At 44.4% G+C, this 20,496-nt stretch overlaps 2 protein-coding genes across 2 annotated transcripts; both read left to right on the forward strand.

Moving 5' to 3' along the window:
• Positions 1 to 2,295: 2,295 nt before the first annotated feature.
• On the forward strand, positions 2,296 to 2,463 carry F5891DRAFT_908280 (uncharacterized protein; the record flags this gene model as incomplete). Its single annotated transcript, XM_041373587.1, has 1 exon — positions 2,296 to 2,463. A coding segment is annotated over one exon (168 nt), but the record flags the coding sequence as incomplete, so codon positions are not given.
• A 12,002-nt stretch (positions 2,464 to 14,465) lies between these two features.
• F5891DRAFT_986621 (uncharacterized protein) lies at positions 14,466 to 16,196 on the forward strand (the record flags this gene model as incomplete). Its single annotated transcript, XM_041377799.1, has 6 exons — positions 14,466 to 14,531; positions 14,721 to 15,035; positions 15,162 to 15,413; positions 15,612 to 15,894; positions 15,921 to 15,937; positions 16,029 to 16,196. 6 exons carry the CDS (start codon positions 14,466 to 14,468, stop codon positions 16,194 to 16,196), a joined length of 1,101 nt encoding a protein of 366 aa, XP_041218163.1.
• Between the last annotated feature and the right edge of the window lie 4,300 nt (positions 16,197 to 20,496).

Genomic DNA, 20,496 nt, shown 5'->3' on the forward strand with positions numbered 1-20,496 from the left:
CCCTCGGCCCACCGGTCTAATTAATATGCATCTGGGCCCACCCGTATAATACAATATTTTATAATACCCTCAGCCCACCCGTCTAATTTAATATGTGTCTGGGCCCACCCGTGAATGTGATAACAAGTACCTACCCATCTATCTCATACACATCTACCTTAATACACCCATCTGCATAATATCCAGCTACCTCGGCCCACCCGTCTACCTAATATTCATTTACATCGGCCCACTCATCTACTCTATATATTCCCTGCATGGGCCCACCCGCCTCCATCGGGAATAATTTGCCTCCCGGCCCATCCGTCATAGTCGAGAATATTTTTATCATGGGCCCATGGTCCGCTGGCCCGTATCATACGGGATATTATGCACGTCCGTTCCCTCGTATTATATGGAGATAGGTCACTGTAGTATGTGGGTAGATTGAGTCCATCGAGTGTTCCAAAAGCGCCAGTCAACAATGGATGACGTGCTGTGACAAGATAATTTAATTCTTGAAAGTCTTCACCTGCAGGCCATTGGATGATGCCTTCGGGAATGCATTTGAGAGTACAAAGGAGTATCACAAGTGAGAAATTCAGATAGTGGGAGACTGTGGTTGGGATTAATGCAAAAATTTGCATCAGGCTGACTTCACACATGGTGGAATTGAGCCAATGAAGGATGAGGCCCAAAGCCCCAGCAGAGTCAAGTGAATGGCAATGAGTTTGAGGAACAGCAGTAGTTGGGATGTCATCACAGGGAATAGGTGTGGTGTCCCAAATGATTGCGAAGCCTGCTGAAAGGAGGTGATCAAATGCCAACACATTGACCCCCATTGTTGTGATGAAAGCTCGGTCATTACGAGCCAAGTACAAAGCTTGCCAAGGTGTATTGGCATGGGGGTTAGGAAGTAGATCACCTCGAATGAGGTATGTTCTTCTTGCTTGTTGGCGTGCAAGGTGTTCGTGTCGTGATTCTTCAGCTCCTGAAAAAATGACTGCACCAAGTACGGCTATCCTATGCCTCTGGAATTCATCTTCATCATCTATCTCATCCTCCACCAGTTCAAGTGTGTGATATAGTTGATAGAGATCAGCATCATCGTTGTCCATGTTTGAGTTTAATGTGTATGCAAATCTAGATACATTTGGCCTATGGTTTAGAACATGTTTCTAGATGTTGATGTACTGTGAGCCAAAGCTCCGACAAATAAGATTTGAAACAATATCTAGGATTCCAAATGCTGCGAGAAGTCATTCATTGCCACAATAGATTCAAAATCTGTTTCCATTGAAGTCTGCAGGTTTGAAACCTATTGAGTGATACATTTTTTCTATTAGAACATGTCTTGAATATCTGCTCATAGACAGCATCTCAAACATTGATCTTTATTAGTATTAGTCGAGTTGTCACCAGAGTCAAATCCTGTTTCTCTTCAACTGTAACTGTACAGGTTTGAAACCTAGCAATGACAATATTTTTATTTTTATTATATGAAATCACATCTTCACATTTCCGCATGAATGTATAGCAAGCAAACACTGATGATCTCAAGCTTGATTTACATTGCTGTTGGTTTTATGCATTCTTTTTTGCTAAAAAAAACTCACCAGAGGTGAATGTAAGTATTTTTGACACAGAGTTCAATATATGACCAAAGTCTTGATGCAAACTCAGAAGGATAAGTACAATAACAATATAATTCTTTCTAAAGGTCTCAACTTGGTTGAAGAAAAAAAATGCAGATTACACATCAAACTTTCAAGTTTGATCCTAATGACCTGGGGAATAAGGAAAAAATACAAATCTATCAAGGCTGAGATTGTGCCTTGAGAATTCACTTTTGAATGTGTTCATTGGAAGTGCATTCAACTAGTCTTAGCCAAGCAGTTGATACAACAGAATCTAAATCTGTCTGTGTGGGTTCAAAACCTGCTAAACATGAAATTATCAAGTGATCACTAGAGTCAAAATCTGTGTCTCTTGGACTATGCAGGTTTGAAACCTGTTAATGATACATTTTATCATGAATGGTTTTCTGAGAAACTCATTTTAAATGATCTTAGCCATATCATTGCCATGACTCTGGTCTGCACACTTTTTGAACTCTACACACTCTGAAGGTCTGTCTTTGTCAATCCTAAATCCCTATTAGCTGCTTCTTTTGAACTCATAGTTACTGCATCAAAATCAGCTAATATTTCTTCCTCTTTGAAACATGTTTTGAACATTAGCTCATCAATATTTTCTTAGTGTTATATTCCGTATTCTGGACCTATGTTCAACAATGTTCCCACACTTCATCCAGACCTCCAGACCCCTGTATCTCTAATGGCTCTCAACTACCTTCCTATCCAAGGCTCTTCTGTGCCTTGTGAGCATGTATTTTCAGATGCTGGACTCACAGACATCAAATGTTGTGCACATTTACTTCCAGAAAACTTTGGTGATATTCAAATTGTAAATAATAAGTATAAGAAAGAGAGGAGACATTGTGAAGCTGAGATGGAAGCCAAGGAAGCTGTGTGGAGACAATGTTGGCTTGATGATGCTGTGGATGGAGTACAGTTGGATGTGAAATAGCTCTAATACCTATTTTTTTTTCAATTTTTGGTAGTAAGAAAAGTTTGAACCAGTTCTCACCTAAACAGCACCGTATAAAACTAGTTCTTGACTGAACCATTGGCTAAGGTTTGAGTTCAATGGCCTTGAGATATCATAAACAGGTTTGGGTTCAGGTTCAGGCTGTCAGACCTTGAACCTGTTCCAAACTGCATTGCAGCAACACTAATTTGAAGGGCTTGGCTTCAGCTTGTTGTAGAGATACAACAATTTCTGGGCACTGCATGAAGTAAGTAACCAGTAATATAAAATGTGTTGTGGCCTTGCACAGCCTAGTCTGCTATACTTGCAAGACAAGTGTGTTCAACCCAAGGGGTTAGCTATTGGAATAAGTCTGTTTCAGGTTCAGGTTTAGCAGGTTATGGGGAATAGTGAAAGTGAACATTGGAAAAGCAAGTGGTATGTGGATTATTGATAATGACAGGTATTTTGGATAGAAAGAGCAGTAATATTTTGCAATATCAACTAAGAACTACGATTTATTGGGTTTGACCACAAAGTGTTGGGAAACAGCTTCCTCCTACTTGGATAATGAATATACTATGTGGAGTCCAATATATAAGTAAGTACATAGAATTCCAGAAACCTATAGGTGAAAGTAGTGGCCAAATATTTCGGTGTAGACTCATGCCTCTCATGGTGTGATATGGCACCTTTCACTAGGGAGTTCATTGCACAAACTTGTAGCACCACTCTGTGTGCTGTCCACAGCTATCCCTATATGAGGTGCTTTCCTGTGCTTCGCGATGTATATGCGCGCATGCTTTCCCACACTTGAGCGCCCTATAGCGCCAGCCATCCAGATCCATCCATCCACTGTCCACCAAGTTCTCTAGTGCATATATTTCTATTTCTCTCATTTGCATATTATTCCACCTTTATTTTTATCATGGACCCTTACTTACATATATCTTTACATATCTACTCGGTAGCGCTTCGGCTCCACATGACAGCGCTTAGGCATACAGTGGCTCAAAAAAGTGTCCCAATGTTTGTAGCTTTTCATGTAATTGCTATATCATGTGTCAAGCCGTGGGAATATGACTAAGCCATAGGGAGGTGTCGGAAAGGTCTGCTTCTCAGCTTTATTTCGGTTTCCTATACCGTGGGAAAATAATGACATTATGTGAAGATATGATCATTTTAATTTGATGACTCATTGGGACACTTTTTTGACTTTGAGTTTAACTAATGTAATCTCTATAATTCTAGTACTTTGTGTGACCTCCTTCTGCCCCAATCACTTCTGCCACTCTTCTAGACATATTCTCTATCAATTTTGGGTATTCCTCTTTGGTATTTTCATCATACTCTGTTGTAACACTGTCTCATAGTTGGAATAGCCCCTATGGTGAATCTTGATATGCTACAAGCAATTTCTTGAGTGATTCTCAGGGGTATTCAATATGGTTGATGTCTTGCATCTATGCTGAACATGATAGAATAGTAATATCATGGTCTTTAAGTTATTTGGTAGCCAATCTAGAAGGTTGCTCTATAAGACTTAAGATCTCTTAATCACTATATTCTAATCGGAAAGGCCACTGATGCTAAAAAGGTGACTAAATTGATTATTTCCATCATCTCTATGACTATCTCTACTCAAATAGTCAGACAGACTCTTAAGACAGCCCACTTTGAAGCTATAATCAAGAGAAACAGATTCTTCTGTCTCCAACCTATAAACAGAAAAGACAAGATGCTACTTTCAAGTACAAATATTGGACTGCTAATAGCTGAAAGAGGTTTATCTAGTTATATAAGGTTAAAATCAATAGGATGAGATCATATGGCAAGGAATTTGTATTAAAATTGATAGCACAACCATTAAGATAAAGAAAAGTTGAATAAACACTTAAGTTTCAAGACGAAAACTCGATGGTATAGAACTATATGAGATAAAATGGAGTAGGAATTTTCTATGAAGTAAAGGGGAGGATGAATATAGAGTAGTAAACACTCATTTGACAGGAGTGTCTGCTAAGAAGCATGCAGGAGTTATGAGTTAATGAAGAGAATACTGTTTTGTGATAAGACAATGACCCTAAGTATACCTCTAAATCAGCCACCAATAGCTTGCAGACCATGATATTACTATTCTATCATGTTCAGCATAGATGCAAGACATCAACCATATTGAATACCCCTGAGAATCACTCAAGAAATTGCTTGTAGCATATCAAGATTCACCATAGGGGCTATTCCAACTATGAGACAGTGTTACAACAGAGTATGATGAAAATACCAAAGAGGAATACCCAAAATTGATAGAGAATATGTCTAGAAGAGTGGCAGAAGTGATTGGGGCAGAAGGAGGTCACACAAAGTACTAGAATTATAGAGATTACATTAGTTAAACTCAAAGTCAAAAAAGTGTCCCAATGAGTCATCAAATTAAAATGATCATATCTTCACATAATGTCATTATTTTCCCATGGTATAGGAAACCGAAATAAAGCTGAGAAGCAGACCTTTCCGACACCTCCCTATGGCTTAGTCATATTCCCACGGCTTGACACATGATATAGCAATTACATGAAAAGCTACAAACATTGGGACACTTTTTTGAGCCACTGTATATAAGTGCCAGCAGTACATACCATGACCTACTGGCCAGCTACTTTTCACCTTACCATACTTCACCTCTCACTTTACCTACCACTTACTACCTAGAAAGTTGCAGTAGAAATCTATTCTTTGGCACATTGCATCTCACATCTCTTGTCTTACATTATATCATCACTTAAGCTTAGTCTCTCTCATTTCCGCATACCTGCGCACACTTTCCCGCGCTTCATGCATTCCCGCAGCTTCGTGCCTTGTACGCACCTGCACTTTCTCACGCTTTGCTTTAGCGCATACTTCTAGATCTTTGCTGCACTCACTTCCCCTTTAGGGTCAAATGCACTTGTTGTCACAAGTACAGTGGCTCAAAAAAGTGTCTCAATGTTTGTTGGTTTTCATGTAATTGCTTTCTTATGAGTCAGGGTGTGGGAATCTGACTATGCTTTAGGGAGGTGTCAGAAGGGTCCACATCCCAGCTATATTTATGTTCCCTATAGCGTGGGAGGCCGACACTACCGTGTGAAGATATGGACATTTTAATTTGATGACTCATTGAGACACTTTTTTGACTTTAAGTTTGACCAATACAATCTTTATAATTCTAGTACTTTGTGTTACCTCCCTTGGCTTTAATCACTGCTGCTATTCTTCTGGGCATACTTTCTATCAATCTCTGACATTCCTCTTTGGTAATTCTTTTCCACTCTACCACAACTCTCTCCCATAGTTCAAATAGCCCCTTTGGAGAATCTTGATAGGCAGCAAGTAGTCTTTTGAGTAATTCCCAGAGATGTTCAATAGGATTGAGGTCTGGAGACTGTGCTGGCCATGATAGAACATTGATATCATGGTCTTCAAACCATTTGGTGGCCAGTTTTGAGGTATGCTTGGGATCATTGTCCTGCTATAAAATGATGTCTTCTTCATCAACACCTGACTCCTGCATGCTTCTGAGCAGACACTCCTCTAGAATGGAGACATACTGCTCTGCATTCATCCTCCCCTCCACCTCACACAAAATCCCCACTCCATTCCATCCCATACAGCCCCATACCATTAAGTTTCCCCCTTCAAACTTTAGTGTGCCTTTCACCTCTCTTTCTCCTAGTGGTTCTCCTGCCTTTTTCCATACATATTCCTGACCATCTGACCCTAGTCTATTGATTTTGGTCTCATCTGACCAAATAACCCTCTTCCAGTCCTCAATAGTCCAGTGTTAATGCTTTAGAGCAAAGGCTAGTCTCTTCTTCCTATGAGCTGGTGAAAGAAGTGGTTTCTTCTTCTTGGTTACAGCTTTCAGGTTAGCTGCCTTGAGAGTATTTCTTACTGTTTGGGTGGAGACAGTGGAGGGGATGATGGAATTAATGAGTTTGGTGGCTTGAACAGCATTTGAAGCTTCTCCAGATAGAATAGAATAGACAATAGCTCTTTTGTCATGAGGGGTGAGCTTAGAGGGACGTCCCATATTGATATTTTCTTTGTTTGGAATAGACTTCTTGATGATTCTAGCAATAGTAGCCCTGCTAAGACCAGTTTTGGAAGTAATCTGTCTAGTAGATAGATCCGAGGAGGTAAGAACAAGGATATTATCCTTTTGAGCAGGAGAGATAGACTTCATGAGGATTATGAAGGATTTCATGGTTTAGCTTGTACTTATATAAATGTCAGATATTAAAATCAGACCATATAATTAATATGACACCATTTTTTGAAATATTTAGTAATGATATTTTGTCTAGGTGGTCTGATTTATCTAAAAAAAATTAAAGTCAAAAAAGTGTCTCAATGAGTCATCAAACCAAAATGTCTATATCTTCACATGGTAGTGTCGGCCTCCCACGCTATAGGGAACATAAATATAGCTGGGAGGTGGACCCTTCTGACACTTCCCTAAAGCATAGTCAGATTCCCACACCCTGACTCATAAGAAAGCAATTACATGAAAACCAACAAACATTGAGACACTTTTTTGAGCCACTGTATAGCAGACTAGGCAACGTGCGACCTTACAACATTTACAGATACAGTCAGGAGCCTCATTCGCACCTCGCTGTGTTGTAGTTTCTACATCAGGTCCAATGTACATGTAAATAAACATGAGGTGCTGTGGACTATGGGAAAACATGTAATAGCACTGGCTACAATGTGAGTAATGTGCAAAATAATTAATTATGCACCTAGTGGGGCTAGCAAGACAGGACAGGACATGGAGAGGACAAGTGCACAGGAAAATATTAGGTCCAATGTGGCTGAAATGTTAGGTCTGCTAGTCAAAGTATTGGGTTACATCAGATAAGTGTCAAATCACATCAGGAAGTGATTATTGTGCAATGGGTATTTGACATGATGTGTGAAATAGCTGAATACGAGCCTAGCACAAGCTCAAGTGCTACAGCAGGGACTGATGTAAGCAATGTTACCTGTAACTGTTACAGTTAACAATGAATCCCCCTAGGCTACCATTGTAGGCTTATAAGAGTAGATTGCTAAGGTCAAGATAGAGAACATATACATGTAAGCTACTAACTATATAAGTAAGGATTAGAGCGGAGCTGGAATGGTAATCGTCCAATGGTAATAATCGTAGTAAGAGTCATATGATGTGATGTCGATGGAATTAGGTAGAATGTGATGGAATGTTCTGTGAATAAGTGAAATGTGAAATGGTGAAGTAGTGAAAGGTAAGAGGTAGAACTGTAACAGTAACAGTTACTAGTCTGAATCTTCACCTGTTCCCTAACTTTCAATTTTTAGACAGCTGCTGCTCTCACTCTTGAAATGCAATTTATGTGCACAGATTTCTGTATCCAAAAGAGGTGAGTATTGGATGCACATCCACTGAGCTCACAGAATGATAATATTTTCAGCCAGATGGAAAAATATTTAAGGTCAACAAAGCCCTCTCCCACTGATGTGGGTGTCAGGAATCTCCTGAATCAACATCAACTTACTAACTCACTTAGCTTGATACTGGTTTGCTCTCCCACATCATTAGCCTAGCACATCTTATATCTTTTTGGTGTGACATATAATGGGACATATGTATTCATATACAGTACACTTTATCATAATGCATCACCTTTGGATAGGTCCTATTGTGGGATGCGGGCAATATGCATGCAAAACACATAATGCATAATGCATAAGCCTCCGGGCTGATTTATGCATTATGAGGAGCCTTGGTAACACATCAGGTCGTGTTTGGGTCAGCATTGGTCACTGTCAGCACCTATACTAATGTAGTTTAGACTATCTAAAAGTGCATAGTGGTGTCAAAATTTGTCTTTGTTCTCCTCTTGCATGCCTGATAAGACCCGCAAACTGCGGGAGAAGCCAGCTCCCTACAAGCAGCGCTTGCAGACAGTCACAACAAATAAAGATGCACCTGCTACCTCAGCCAAACCTCATAAGGTCACAACTCGAAAAAATCTCACCTTAAATGACTGGCTCGCTGTCTTCGCATACATTGATACCCATCCCCATCAGTCACAAGCCAAAATTGTTTTACACTTCGAAAAAGAACTCACAGGGGCTTTGGCCTTTAGTCAATCAGCTTTATCCTGTGCCCTGAAATGATGGCCAGAGTTAGAAGCACAAGTCAACTCTAATCCGAGCGCTTTATCATCAAACATCCTCATGTTGTAACAAGGCCAGATGTAGAGCGGGCCTTGATCACATGGGTCAAACATATGGAGATAAAGGGAGATATGGTGAATGGGCCAATGCTACGAGCCAAGTGAGCAAAGTTTGAGGAAGAATTTGATGTGCCAGAGGAAGAGAGGCTGTTGGGAGATGGTTGGATGGCTTCCTTTTGTCAAGCGTACAAAATATGAGAGCATCGCCAGCATGGTGAAGCAGGATCAGTGAATCTTGATGATGTTGCAGCTGAACACATTCAATGCCAAAATACTTTGGCTAAATACGCTCCCAAGGACTGCTGGAACTTTGACGAGACCAATTTCTTTCCCTTGTAAGCTGCCATTTTAGTCTTGCAAATTGCTGACAACTCACTTGTATTCAATGACAAGCGCACCTCCAGATCATGGACTCGCAATGAAACAGATGAGTGGCAGGAAGAAGGACAAATTTCACATATCAGTTGGCCTCGCCTGTAATGCTGATGGTAGCAAGAAACTTAAGCTATTTTTCATTGGAAGGGCAAGGAAGCCTCGGTGCTTCAAGAAACAAACACCTGAGCAATGTGGTTTCTACTAATGAAACAATAAAAAGCTTGGATGACAACCATACTCTTTGAGGAGTAAGTCATGTGTGAATTGATTCACTATGTTACTTACGAGAATTCAGATGGGTTAAAAAACTTGATCTCCAAATGAAGCGGGAGAATTGGAAGATCTGCCTATTTGTAGACAACTTCTCTGCCCACAAAATCCCCTATGAACCTTCAAACATCAAGCTCAAATATTTCGAGCCAAATATGACACCTTTTGTCCAGCCATGTGATGCTGGCATCATCCGCTGCTTTAAAGCTGGCTACCAGCGCAATTTTTGTGCTCATGCCATTGAACTTGATGATGCTAGTGAACGGGAAATTTATAAAATCAATCTTCTCGAAGCCATGATGATGGCGAAGGAAGCATGGAATATCGTAACTTCAACAACCATCAAACATTGTTGGAATCATACTGCAATTCAACCATGAGCACACACATCATTTGTTATTAATTACAAAGATCTCATCTACAAGTAGGGACAACTCATCCATTCCAACAAGCGCAGGTAACGGTAGCCCCCATAATGACCCTGTAGCATGGCAAATTGTTCAGGAATTTGCCTCCAGTGAGATGTCTCTGCCTGAAGCAGAAACTCGCCTGGAACAACACCTCACTGATCGCTACGTTGACACGGATTGGAGGCCTGCTTTGAAAGCAGTTATGGATGCTGAGGGTGACATAGCTACTGCACTCGAAGCTGTTGATACACTAGCTGCTACTGCATCTCAATGAACTGGCCTCAAGATCCAGATTCCTGCACATCCAAAGATACCCACCCAAGTTACAACCCTCGAGATTGACCTCATGGATTCAGTTGGTGGTCTGAAGTCTCATAACTGAATTTTTGGCGAGCCACCCACAATCAAAGAGCTTTTGGACCCTATTGAAGAGAGGGAAATTGGTGATCATGGTTACGAGTTTCCAGGTGGGGACAATGAGATTGTCGAAGAAGTTCAAAGACAAATGGCAATTGAAAGGGGGGATATCGTGGAGGTGAATTCAGATAGTGAGGACAGCGACAAAGACAAAAATGTGATACCAGAGTACACTTTCATGCAAGTTTTCATGCTGTGCCAGCAACTCAAAGATGCTTGCCTTTAATTTGGTGAACTCGAGCTCTCATTTGATCTCTCAAAATGGCTGTGGGCATTTAGGGCTTGTGTGCGCAGAGAGGAAATTCATGGAGCAAAGCAGACAACAATAGATTCATACTTCGGTAAATAGAGAATGATATGTTCTGCACTGCTCTCCGCTGTCACACTCTTGAGGGAGGTCACACGGCATCACAATGTGTCACATATGTCACACAACCCGGTTATGTATAAGGGGTGATAATGCATAGCCTGGGAGGGGTCCCGACGTTATGCATTATGATAAAGTGTACTGTACCTTAACATTTTTCTGAATACATTTCAGTTGAAAATTTTAACAATACTCAAGTATAAAGAAGTCTGTTCAAGGGCAAATTAAGCATTGTAGGGTTTCCTGATGCATTCCAGTAGTCAACAGCCTATGCAAGTTTATTGTTTCGAGGAATATAGGTGTAGTCTCAGTGCCTATTCTGAACTAGGATGGACTTGGAAGTCATAGAACTTGCCCTTGAAGCAACACTCACCAGCAGACAGACCAGCTTCTGCAAAGGCTCCACACATTGATCAGACTAACAAATCTACATTCTCAGAAACTCCTTGGGGCTTCTCATTTTCCCAAATGCCCTCCATTTGCATGGTTCCTGCACTTGACTGCTGCTTCATTGATATTCTTCTTCACAAGAGCACTTTGATAAGCACTCCTTGAGGCAACAGCCCAAGAGGGTCCATCACAATTGCATGTGCTCCAGTATAGAACACACAGTATCTAATTTCAGGCTCTGTATGAGCAAGGTGCAGGTCCCCATGCTACAGCAAGCTTGCATAGTCAGAAGTTACAAGCAAGTCATCTTCACAGTTCTTCATGGAAGATCTTCACCAAAGCATTGCCGCAGCATGCAGGCTACATGCATCAAAAATCAGCTCACCCAGAGGTAGTTCATTGAGTACAGTGGACATACAGGTGATGTATAGTAGCAACAATTGGATTCGTGACTTCAAGTTGCATCTTGGGCATGAGAGGAAACAAGTAGAGGATATGTATTTTTGTCCCATGTCAGACAAGACGAAGCACTGCTGTTACGAATTATGCGTTGTACCTGAACACGTGACATCGTGAGTCCGCAGCATTGATGGCCAGAATAGCATTCACATCGGCTCAGTGAGGCTACTCTCCAATGCCTCAGCAGCTGGCGGTGTGTATAAGTATGCCACTCAGTCCCGATACTAGCATCATTTTTCACCTTTACCAGTAAAATCGAACAGTATCATGTCAAACTTGCCTGAGCGTCCTCCATCGCCGACTGAGAAGTTGACTGTCAAGAAAGTGTTGCAAGTCATCAGTACTGGTATCATTCTCCTGTAAGCAATCAGCTCGTAGAAAGGATTTGTGATATGAAACTGACCGCTACTCCTTGACAGTTCTAATATTATCAATGGTTTCTGGTGAATTGTGAATTTCTTCTTGACTACGACGATCTAAAATTTGCGAGCCAGCATCGCAGTCATTTTTATCTATCTTGGCTCAACCATTCCGGTACTGACGCCATATGCCGACTATGTTGCCATGTACATGCTTGGGGCGAGGACCATATTTCTCGCATGCATGTTTTTTGTCAGATGCTATTGGTGCTGTCTTCGACTAGTAGCACCGAAGCAGGCCGGAAGCAGTATTTCCGAGTGGGGTTCGAAAGCGCGAGCACAGTTCCGCGAAGCCTTGAGTCCAAGCAATGGAAAACTAGGCAGAGCGGGGAGGATATAGTACACATTGTCCTGCATTGGATACTTTAACGCTTTTCCGACTGATCAGTTCCGTCTGTGACTTACAGTTTTGGTGAGCTGTTCATGCTAAACCAAAAGAGCGGCTGCTGATGTTCTTATGATTCCAGTTACGACGGGAGTACTTAACTCCTTCAGTGGCCTTTATCGTAGCTTCTACTTCTGGAAAGAACCCTGGTTCAGCATGCACGGGCATGTGATGAGTGTGATTTTCCTCATTTTGGGTGCCTGGTCAATCCAAATTGCATATGTAGGAAGGGTATCAAGAAAGAAGGGCACCAGAGGTGAGAACATTACAGTGGGCAATGATTGCAGTCAACCTAAATCGAATGAGCTTACTCCAGCAGGCGAATATAACAACAACACCATAATCCAGTGAAGTGGTTGTTATATGGGAAGCAGCGGAAAGGGTGGCATAGTGGTCAGTCAGCCATCTCCTGATGCATCATTGTGCAACGTTGAATATTCCTGACAGAAATGTGTTAATACATGCACAAATCAGTACCCTTTTGTGATTGAAATGATACAATATAATTCACCTCCGCAGTCTCGCCACCCATACAAAGGTCATGATAGGTAAGTATTTGTATCTGAAGAACACATGAGCCAGGAACAGATAAAACTCCAAAGAGTTTCTCTTTGGGTAGTGACTCACTAGTAGCAAGACATGAATCGTCCAAGAAGAATGTTTGGTGCCACAGATTCGCCAGTGGATTGTCTCAACATCTGTTTGGGGCGAACAAATGAACAAATGACTGGGTCATTCGTCAGGGTATATGCATTATTTCGAATCGTAAACAACACTTACTACTCTGCGATCTTGGAAGCTACTTCTACTTCTCTAATGGATCTGTTGGGGGCTCATAGATAATAAGCTCCCCATGATCATGAGGAAGGAATGGAAATGCACACATAGCTCACCTGTGCAGCAGTTGGTGCAGGAAACACACTTCTGACTCCCGACCCCAAAAAACGGGCGAAATATGCCATTAGACTCCCACATGGGATTCTGCGACGATCAGTTGTTCACGCTGAGGTGATGAGTACCGCCAACTTGATCACCAGAAGTGAGCGCAAGTAAATGAGGATTGATTTTCCGGGAGTGGAGATGTATCATATTGGATAGTGCCAGTAGGTGCCAGTGCAGGAGTTACTGTTGACTCAAATAAAGCTTGTAGTGGCTGGTACGAAGATTTGGAATTTTTTGTAAAAGACTTGCTCCAGGTTTATACACCGTATAAAAGTACATGGTAGGCCTAGTCTTCCAAAATCAGACCTTGCATGATGGCAAGACAGCCGCAAGCCAGGTGGAAGCATTAAAACCTCGCGTCTCTAGAAAGAGTGCTGATACAGCAGTATACATGTTTGTAATGGCGCCAGCGGCCCTCGAATGCCTCAAGTACTTGGCAAACTTGTCTTTGTTCAGTTCAGTAGTTTCCTGCATGTCCTCTTATGCCGCTAACCCTCGACGAAAGCTGGTTCACGCTTGATTTTATTCTCAGTGTCTGGTCCAAAATTGTCTTTGGCTGAGATGTAGCTGTTACGACCAACCACCATGCCTACAGAGACACCACATTTACTCGGTGCGATATCCTAGCTAGTATACCGGCAGCTGTGTCATTTTCCAAATTGCTCAATTTCCAATACTTATGTCAAAAGCAACTATCAAGGGCTGCACTCTTAGTCTTGATACATGCATGATGTGACTGGGTCCACCACATGCCTGGCCTTTCTATTGACAAGGTCATCCCATTGTCCTCGCTCTCGTAAAGTGATTCGAGGCAGAATCATGGTGGAATGAATGAGGCCTATACATATGAATATGAACTCTAGGCCAAGCACAGGTACCTGAGTACCTCAATGTAGATTAACTATCCAGTGAGGAATGTACTCAACACTAGAGAAAGGATTGTCGTTGGTACAGTTACCATTTATTGTGGGAGTCGGCAGTACACATAATCCATGCACGTGGCTGCGACTCAGTTCAAACAATGTTCCAAGTTCCAATGCAATGTCATGCATCATTATGCATTATTGTCCGGGTCTTTGTTGCTTATTCTCCATGTGTTGTGTTGTCTAAAACACAGAACATCAAAGATCAGCAAGGATGGCTTTGTGCATTTCACCGTCTAAGATCTTTGTCACCCTTGAACATACTTAAATCTTTTCTCTCAACTCGCCTCTAGCAAACAACATGCAGAAAGTCCATAAGATGACAGCAAACTGGGGAGTCGACGTCCCAGATACACCACAAAATATAGTGAGTGATCAATTCCGCAAATTACCAGTACTGGTGTTGTGACAATCATCAATCATTTTAGCTGATGCATTCACGAGTGGTCATACCAGTCTGTTTATTCATTCTCTATTTCAGATGTATCAGAACTGACGCCATATTGATGATGACAAGATCCCAGGCGTTGGTACCCCGTATTGCAGGTCGTGAAAGTTTAGTTGCTCTGCCCTGGAGCTCAAAGACCAGGAAATCAATACCATTATTACTGAACGACATCAAGAGTTGGACACGGTCTCGCACGAGACCTTGGACCTCGCGCATACTGTCATGGATAAAACAAAAGACCTTGGCCAGCAGCTTGCGAAAAAGCAGGACAAAATCATTGAGTCGGCGAACCTGGACAAGGGACTTCGATTGGCTCTCGAGGGCTTTCCAACTAAAGTTTTGTCCAAGATTTTTGACTACTATCTTATGGACAGCGATCATCTGAGCCACAGATCAAGCCCGTCTCCCATGCAGTTGGCCAGAGTATGCCGCCGATGAAGGGACATTGCTGAGGGCATGGCCAACTTGTGGTGCAAACTCTCGTTTGACCTCGACAATGACTGCACCGAGTGGAAGCAGTCAGTTTTCTACTATGATTCATGGCTCAAGCGATCACAAGATGATCCACTCTCATTACAACTCTGCCCTGGATACGCCAAAGGTGGGACGGCTAAATTACGACAGCTTGTTCAACCTTACATGACCCGAGTCTCATCTCTTGATATTGTATTCTGGGACGACGTTGAACCAGAACATTTGCTAGAAGACCTCCCTGCAGGACTTCAAGAGCTTACTGTGTGCTTTGGCGACTGGTTCGATGCTTCAGCCATTGCACAATCTCTCTCACAGCTACCATCCACTGTGCGTAGTCTCAAGATCATAGACCGGATATTTGGCCTGGACTGTTTATATTCTCTCAATCCTGTATGGACCCACCTTACACACGTTGAGATCGCCATTCGTCCACGAAATGTGTTCCATTTCCTCTTTCTATGTCCCAACCTCTCCTCGTGCGAGCTTATCTTAAGTCAACCAGTGTCCATGGATACTCATGTTCAGTGCATGAGGGTTACACATACGAATCTTCGATCCTTGTGCATCATTTGTCCCGGGCACTTCCAATTTAACCCACTCCCTATACTGTTCAAAGCACTCACACTCCCCAAGTTGCGCACCCTCGAAATTCGCTATGGATTGTTGTCGTCCCCCCATGAAGAGTTGCTGATGTTTCTAAGATGGTTGAAATGTCCCCTGGAGATCCTGATGTTCGACACTGTAGTGATACCACTGCCGGAGCAGCAGGGCAATTTTACTGCCATCATTCCTACCCTTAAAATAGAATGTAGGCTCGATATTGATACCAACTAGACTCTGTAATAGGCCTGGTCAATTCTAAAATGTTGTTGTCATTCCCATGTAGTAGTAATAATATTAAGCATCTTCATGTTTATTGTTAAATGTCCTGCTAAACCTTAGGTGTCTGTTTTGCTCGGGCAACTTTTGAGTAGTTTTTTGACCGACACGGTAGCGGCCAAATCAGGAAAGGTTTATATTAGTGCTATGCTCGATGACGATGCGATCAGCGGAGTTGAAGTTTGGAATTCGAACCATGTATATACCGCTTCTCATTCTCACCTTCCCTGAGCTTGTTCCACCACGCTGAGGGTAAGCCTTTTATAATTGTTCGGTCCGCCGCTAGATACTGATTACAGCTTAGGCTTATGCAGTATCTAGGTATTCAATTCAGCTTGTTCCACCACGCTGAGGGCTTATGCAGTATCTAGTCTCTACAGGTTATGAGCCCTGCTCTCTCGTAAATCGAGGAGCGGAATTACCTACTTAGATACAACAGTGGACCTCCGGAACGAACTCGCCGGGTTATTAAACCCTTGGGGACCTTATCAAACCTCTATCAAACTTCTATCGATGTCACTGAGACAGTTTAACCCTTTCCTTCTTAGGTCGAGGAGATTCAATTGACGTCGACCGCAGGTATATATACTCGCGCGCCGCCCTTTGCTTATTTCCCGCCCCTTAACCTCATGCCTTCAACTGCGCATACACGCTCTCGTAGCTCCGGCACTAAAGCCGCCACTCTTAGTCCGCCAACAGCCATAGTGCCTGCGGCCACCATGTCCCCACTTCATGCATCCGTCACCACCATTACGCTCAGCCAGACCGACTTAGACAAGATCGAAGTCTTGGACCGGAGCAAGAATAATTGGGGGGTTTGGTCCGATCATATGCAGAATTACCTCCTCCTTAAACACGGAGGAGGATACATCTTAGGCCTTGTCACCCGCCCTGACCCATCCCTGGACCCATCCAGTGCGGGTCACTGGGATCTCAAAAACCTATGCATCGTGGCCGCCATGCGTACGCGTTCCAGCTCCGAGGAAAACGAGTTCCTATGTGGCTTCATGAACGCTTACCTAGCCTGGGACGCTCTCAAGTCCCTGTCACGAAAAGGTTGGGCCCATCGCCCAAATCTTACTCATCCAGCAAGCTCTGGCTGTCAAGTATATTCGCTCAGAATGACTCTCTACTACTAGTACTACCCTTCACGACCTCGTTCGTCACATCTACGTGATTGGTATCCCCAAAGAGGATGATTTCCTCACGATCATGATGCTTAACGCCATGGCCGAGGATCTTCCTCACGTCCGCAACCACATCGCCGATGCCCTTGCCACCAGTACGTCCAGCACCCCATATGGACCATCTAATATCCATTCCCGCCTTGACGTCAAGCAACAATTGCTCAACACTGCGAAATCCAAAATTGGAGACGTTGCCCTGGCTACCACCAGTAAGGGGGGGAATCACCGCGAGCATCGCGAGCGCTCACCTTGTGGCAACTGCGGCAACACCAGCCACCCGACGAAGGACTGCTTCGGCAGAGGGGGAGCCATGGAGGGCAAAAGGGATGAGGTCCTTGCGCGCAGACGTGCAGCTCATGACACTAAAGCACCCTCTGCGAGCAAAAGTGCCGCTCCTAAGCCCACTGCAGCCACCGGCAAACCTGGGGGTCTGCATTACGACACCCATGGTAGGGCTTACTTACTTGACAGCGAAAGTCATGAGGCCATCTATGTTGCCACGTCATCCGAGCCACCTGAAGCTCCTGCCCCCTCTACAGAATTCGCTGGCCTCGCCAGCGACACTATCACGCCAGCATTCATTCGAGAGCTCTCTGATGCTGAAGAGGATGAATACACCACTCTTCTCGCGGCCGTCGACACCCTCACCACCAGCCTTGACTGGCATTCCAACACTCAGTCCAGTCAACTTTGCCGGCATCACCTATAAGGCGCCCAACCAACGCAAACACACTATCGTCGACCCCTCGGTAGTACCTCTATTCCTTGATAGTGGTGCTTCTGTGCACATCAGCAACGACGAGGGCAACTTCTTCAACCTGCGACCCATTCCCCCGTGCACTGTCAATGGTGTTGGAGGATCGTCTGTGCAGGCTGTCGGCATAGGCACTCTGCGCCTCATTGTTGCCAGAGGCATCCATATCACCCTGGACAATGTTCTTTTTATCCCCGGAGCGATGGTGCGCCTTATCTCGGTGTCCGCACTCTGCTCAGTGCATCGCTGCATCGCTTCCTTCGACGCTACGAACTGCTGGGTTCAGTCTAGGAACGGCAATCGCATGTTATCCGGCACGCTTACCTCCCGCCGCCTCTATGCCTTGTCAGGGGGGCAGCTTTCCGCGGAACACGCGTACATGGCTCACCAGAAGCCTACTCTGCAATCCTGGCATCATCGTCTCGGCCATGCGAACTACCGCGCCATCTACGACCTCGCACGTTCCGGTAACGCATCCGGTATGCCCGTTAATCTCTCTCCCATTCCACCCAAGTGTGACGATTGCATACTTGGCAAGCAGACACGGACTAACGTCCCTGAAAACACATCAAGGGCTTAAATCAGAGAGGAGATTGAGTATCGTGCACGTGGACTTGATGGAGCACCCAGATACAGTGTCTGCTGCCGGTAATAAATACCTCATGGATATTATCGATGATCATTCTTCCTACGCGTGGTCTATCCCCCTTGCTGCTAAGTCTGACGCGTTCCCGGCACTTCGAGCATGGACTCTCGCTCGCGAAGTTGAAACGAACACCAAGGTCGGCATGTTTCGTTCCGATAATGGTGAACTTAGATCTGAATCCATGAGGGAATGGCTCCTCTCTCACGGATCTCAACATCAGTTTACCGCACCCCACACTTCAGCACAGAACGGTCGCGTTGAGCGGCTGCATTGTACTCTTATGGGTAAGGCACGCACGATGCGCTCCGCCTGCAATGTGCCCGTCAATCGTTGGGACGAATTCGTCCTAACTGCGTGTTACTTATCTAACCGTACTCCCGTGGCATCACAGGACGGCCACACCCCATTCGAGCGTTGGTACGGTCGCAAACTGGACCTGTCCCACCTGCGTGAAATCGGCTGTAGAGCCTTTGTTCTGATTCAGAACCGCCATAATCCTAAGGTTTATAGTCGGTCTGTTGAATGTGTGCTAATCGGCTATGGGCTCGACTCAAGACTTATCGGTGTTATCATCGCACGACTCACAAGGTTTTTGTTTCTTACAACGTCTCATTCATAGAGTCACATGAGAACGGGACTTCTGCACCATACCCACTATCAACACCAGCCTCAACACCCCCAATAACACCACCTCGACTCTCGTCCGTCTCTATCGAAGAAGTCCAAGATGTCGACGCTCCTCCGACTAACGCTATGCAACCTCCAGCTCCACCCATCATACCCCCACGCCGCTTGACGCGTGCTGCCGTGCCATCAGAATGCCGCTGTGCAATGGATGGTAAGCCATATGTGTCGCCTACACAGAGGGCCGTCCTTGAAACTCTCTCGGCTGCTGATCGTCTGCGAGCTATATCTGCCGGGAATCCTCCCAACAATGGAGCCTCACCAGCTCTCTCAACTGAAGAGGGGTTAGCTTCTCTGGCTGCCGCATTTGCGGCCATGCCTGATACCTTGGAACACGAGTTCCCAGACGACCCTTCCACTTATGCCGAAGCTATGGGCTCCGAACATGCAGCCCAATGGACCGCTGCACTCAAAGAAGAATTCGACTCACTGCGTGAACTTGGCGTCTATAAGCTGGTGCCCTGTACGGCGATTCCACCCGGTCGAAAAATCATGCGCGGCCGGCCTGTCTTCAAGCTTAAGCGTGACCAGCATGGCAACGCGTCCCGTTTCAAAGCTTGTTATGTTTGTCGAGGATACTCTGCCATCTGGGGACAGGACTACACGAAGACTTCGGCACCTACAGCGCGACTCGAGTCTTTCCGAATTCTGACCCACCTCGGCGCTGCCTTAGATTGGGAGATCGACCAACTGGATATCAAAACTGTGTTCCTTCACGGTCTACTGGAAGCTGACGAAGTTTGTTATATGCACCAACCAGAGGGCTTCCTTGAAGCTGGCAAGGAGGACTGGGTCTGGGAACTCCAGAAAGGCCTGTACGGGATGAAACAGGGAGGGCTCATTTGGAATCGCACTGATGAATGACGCAATGCTTGCCTGGGGATTTACTCGCCTCAAATGCGAGCACTGCATATACTATCACAGTACTCCCGATGGCATTCTCCTCGTCGCAGTTCATGTCGACGATTTTCTCACTGTAGGAAGCACCAAGTCCGCCATAACGAAGTTTAAGGCTGAACTGCGCACTAAATGGTCTGTATCTGACCTAGGTGAAGCACGATTCTGCTTGGGAATCGCACTCGAACGTGACCGGCCGAACCGCACCATCAACCTTTCGCAGACAGCTCTAATTGACCGGATTATCGCCCAGTTCGGCTTAACGACCGCTATGCCTGTGTCGACACCAATGGAAACGGGACTCCATCTCTCACGCCGAACCCACTCGCCCAATACAGATGCGCAACGCGAACTTATGGCTCG

The sequence above is a fragment of the Suillus fuscotomentosus genome (assembly GCF_016647785.1).
Source record: "Suillus fuscotomentosus strain FC203 chromosome Unknown F5891scaffold_125, whole genome shotgun sequence".
In the NCBI taxonomy this organism is placed as follows: Eukaryota; Fungi; Basidiomycota; class Agaricomycetes; order Boletales; family Suillaceae; genus Suillus; species Suillus fuscotomentosus.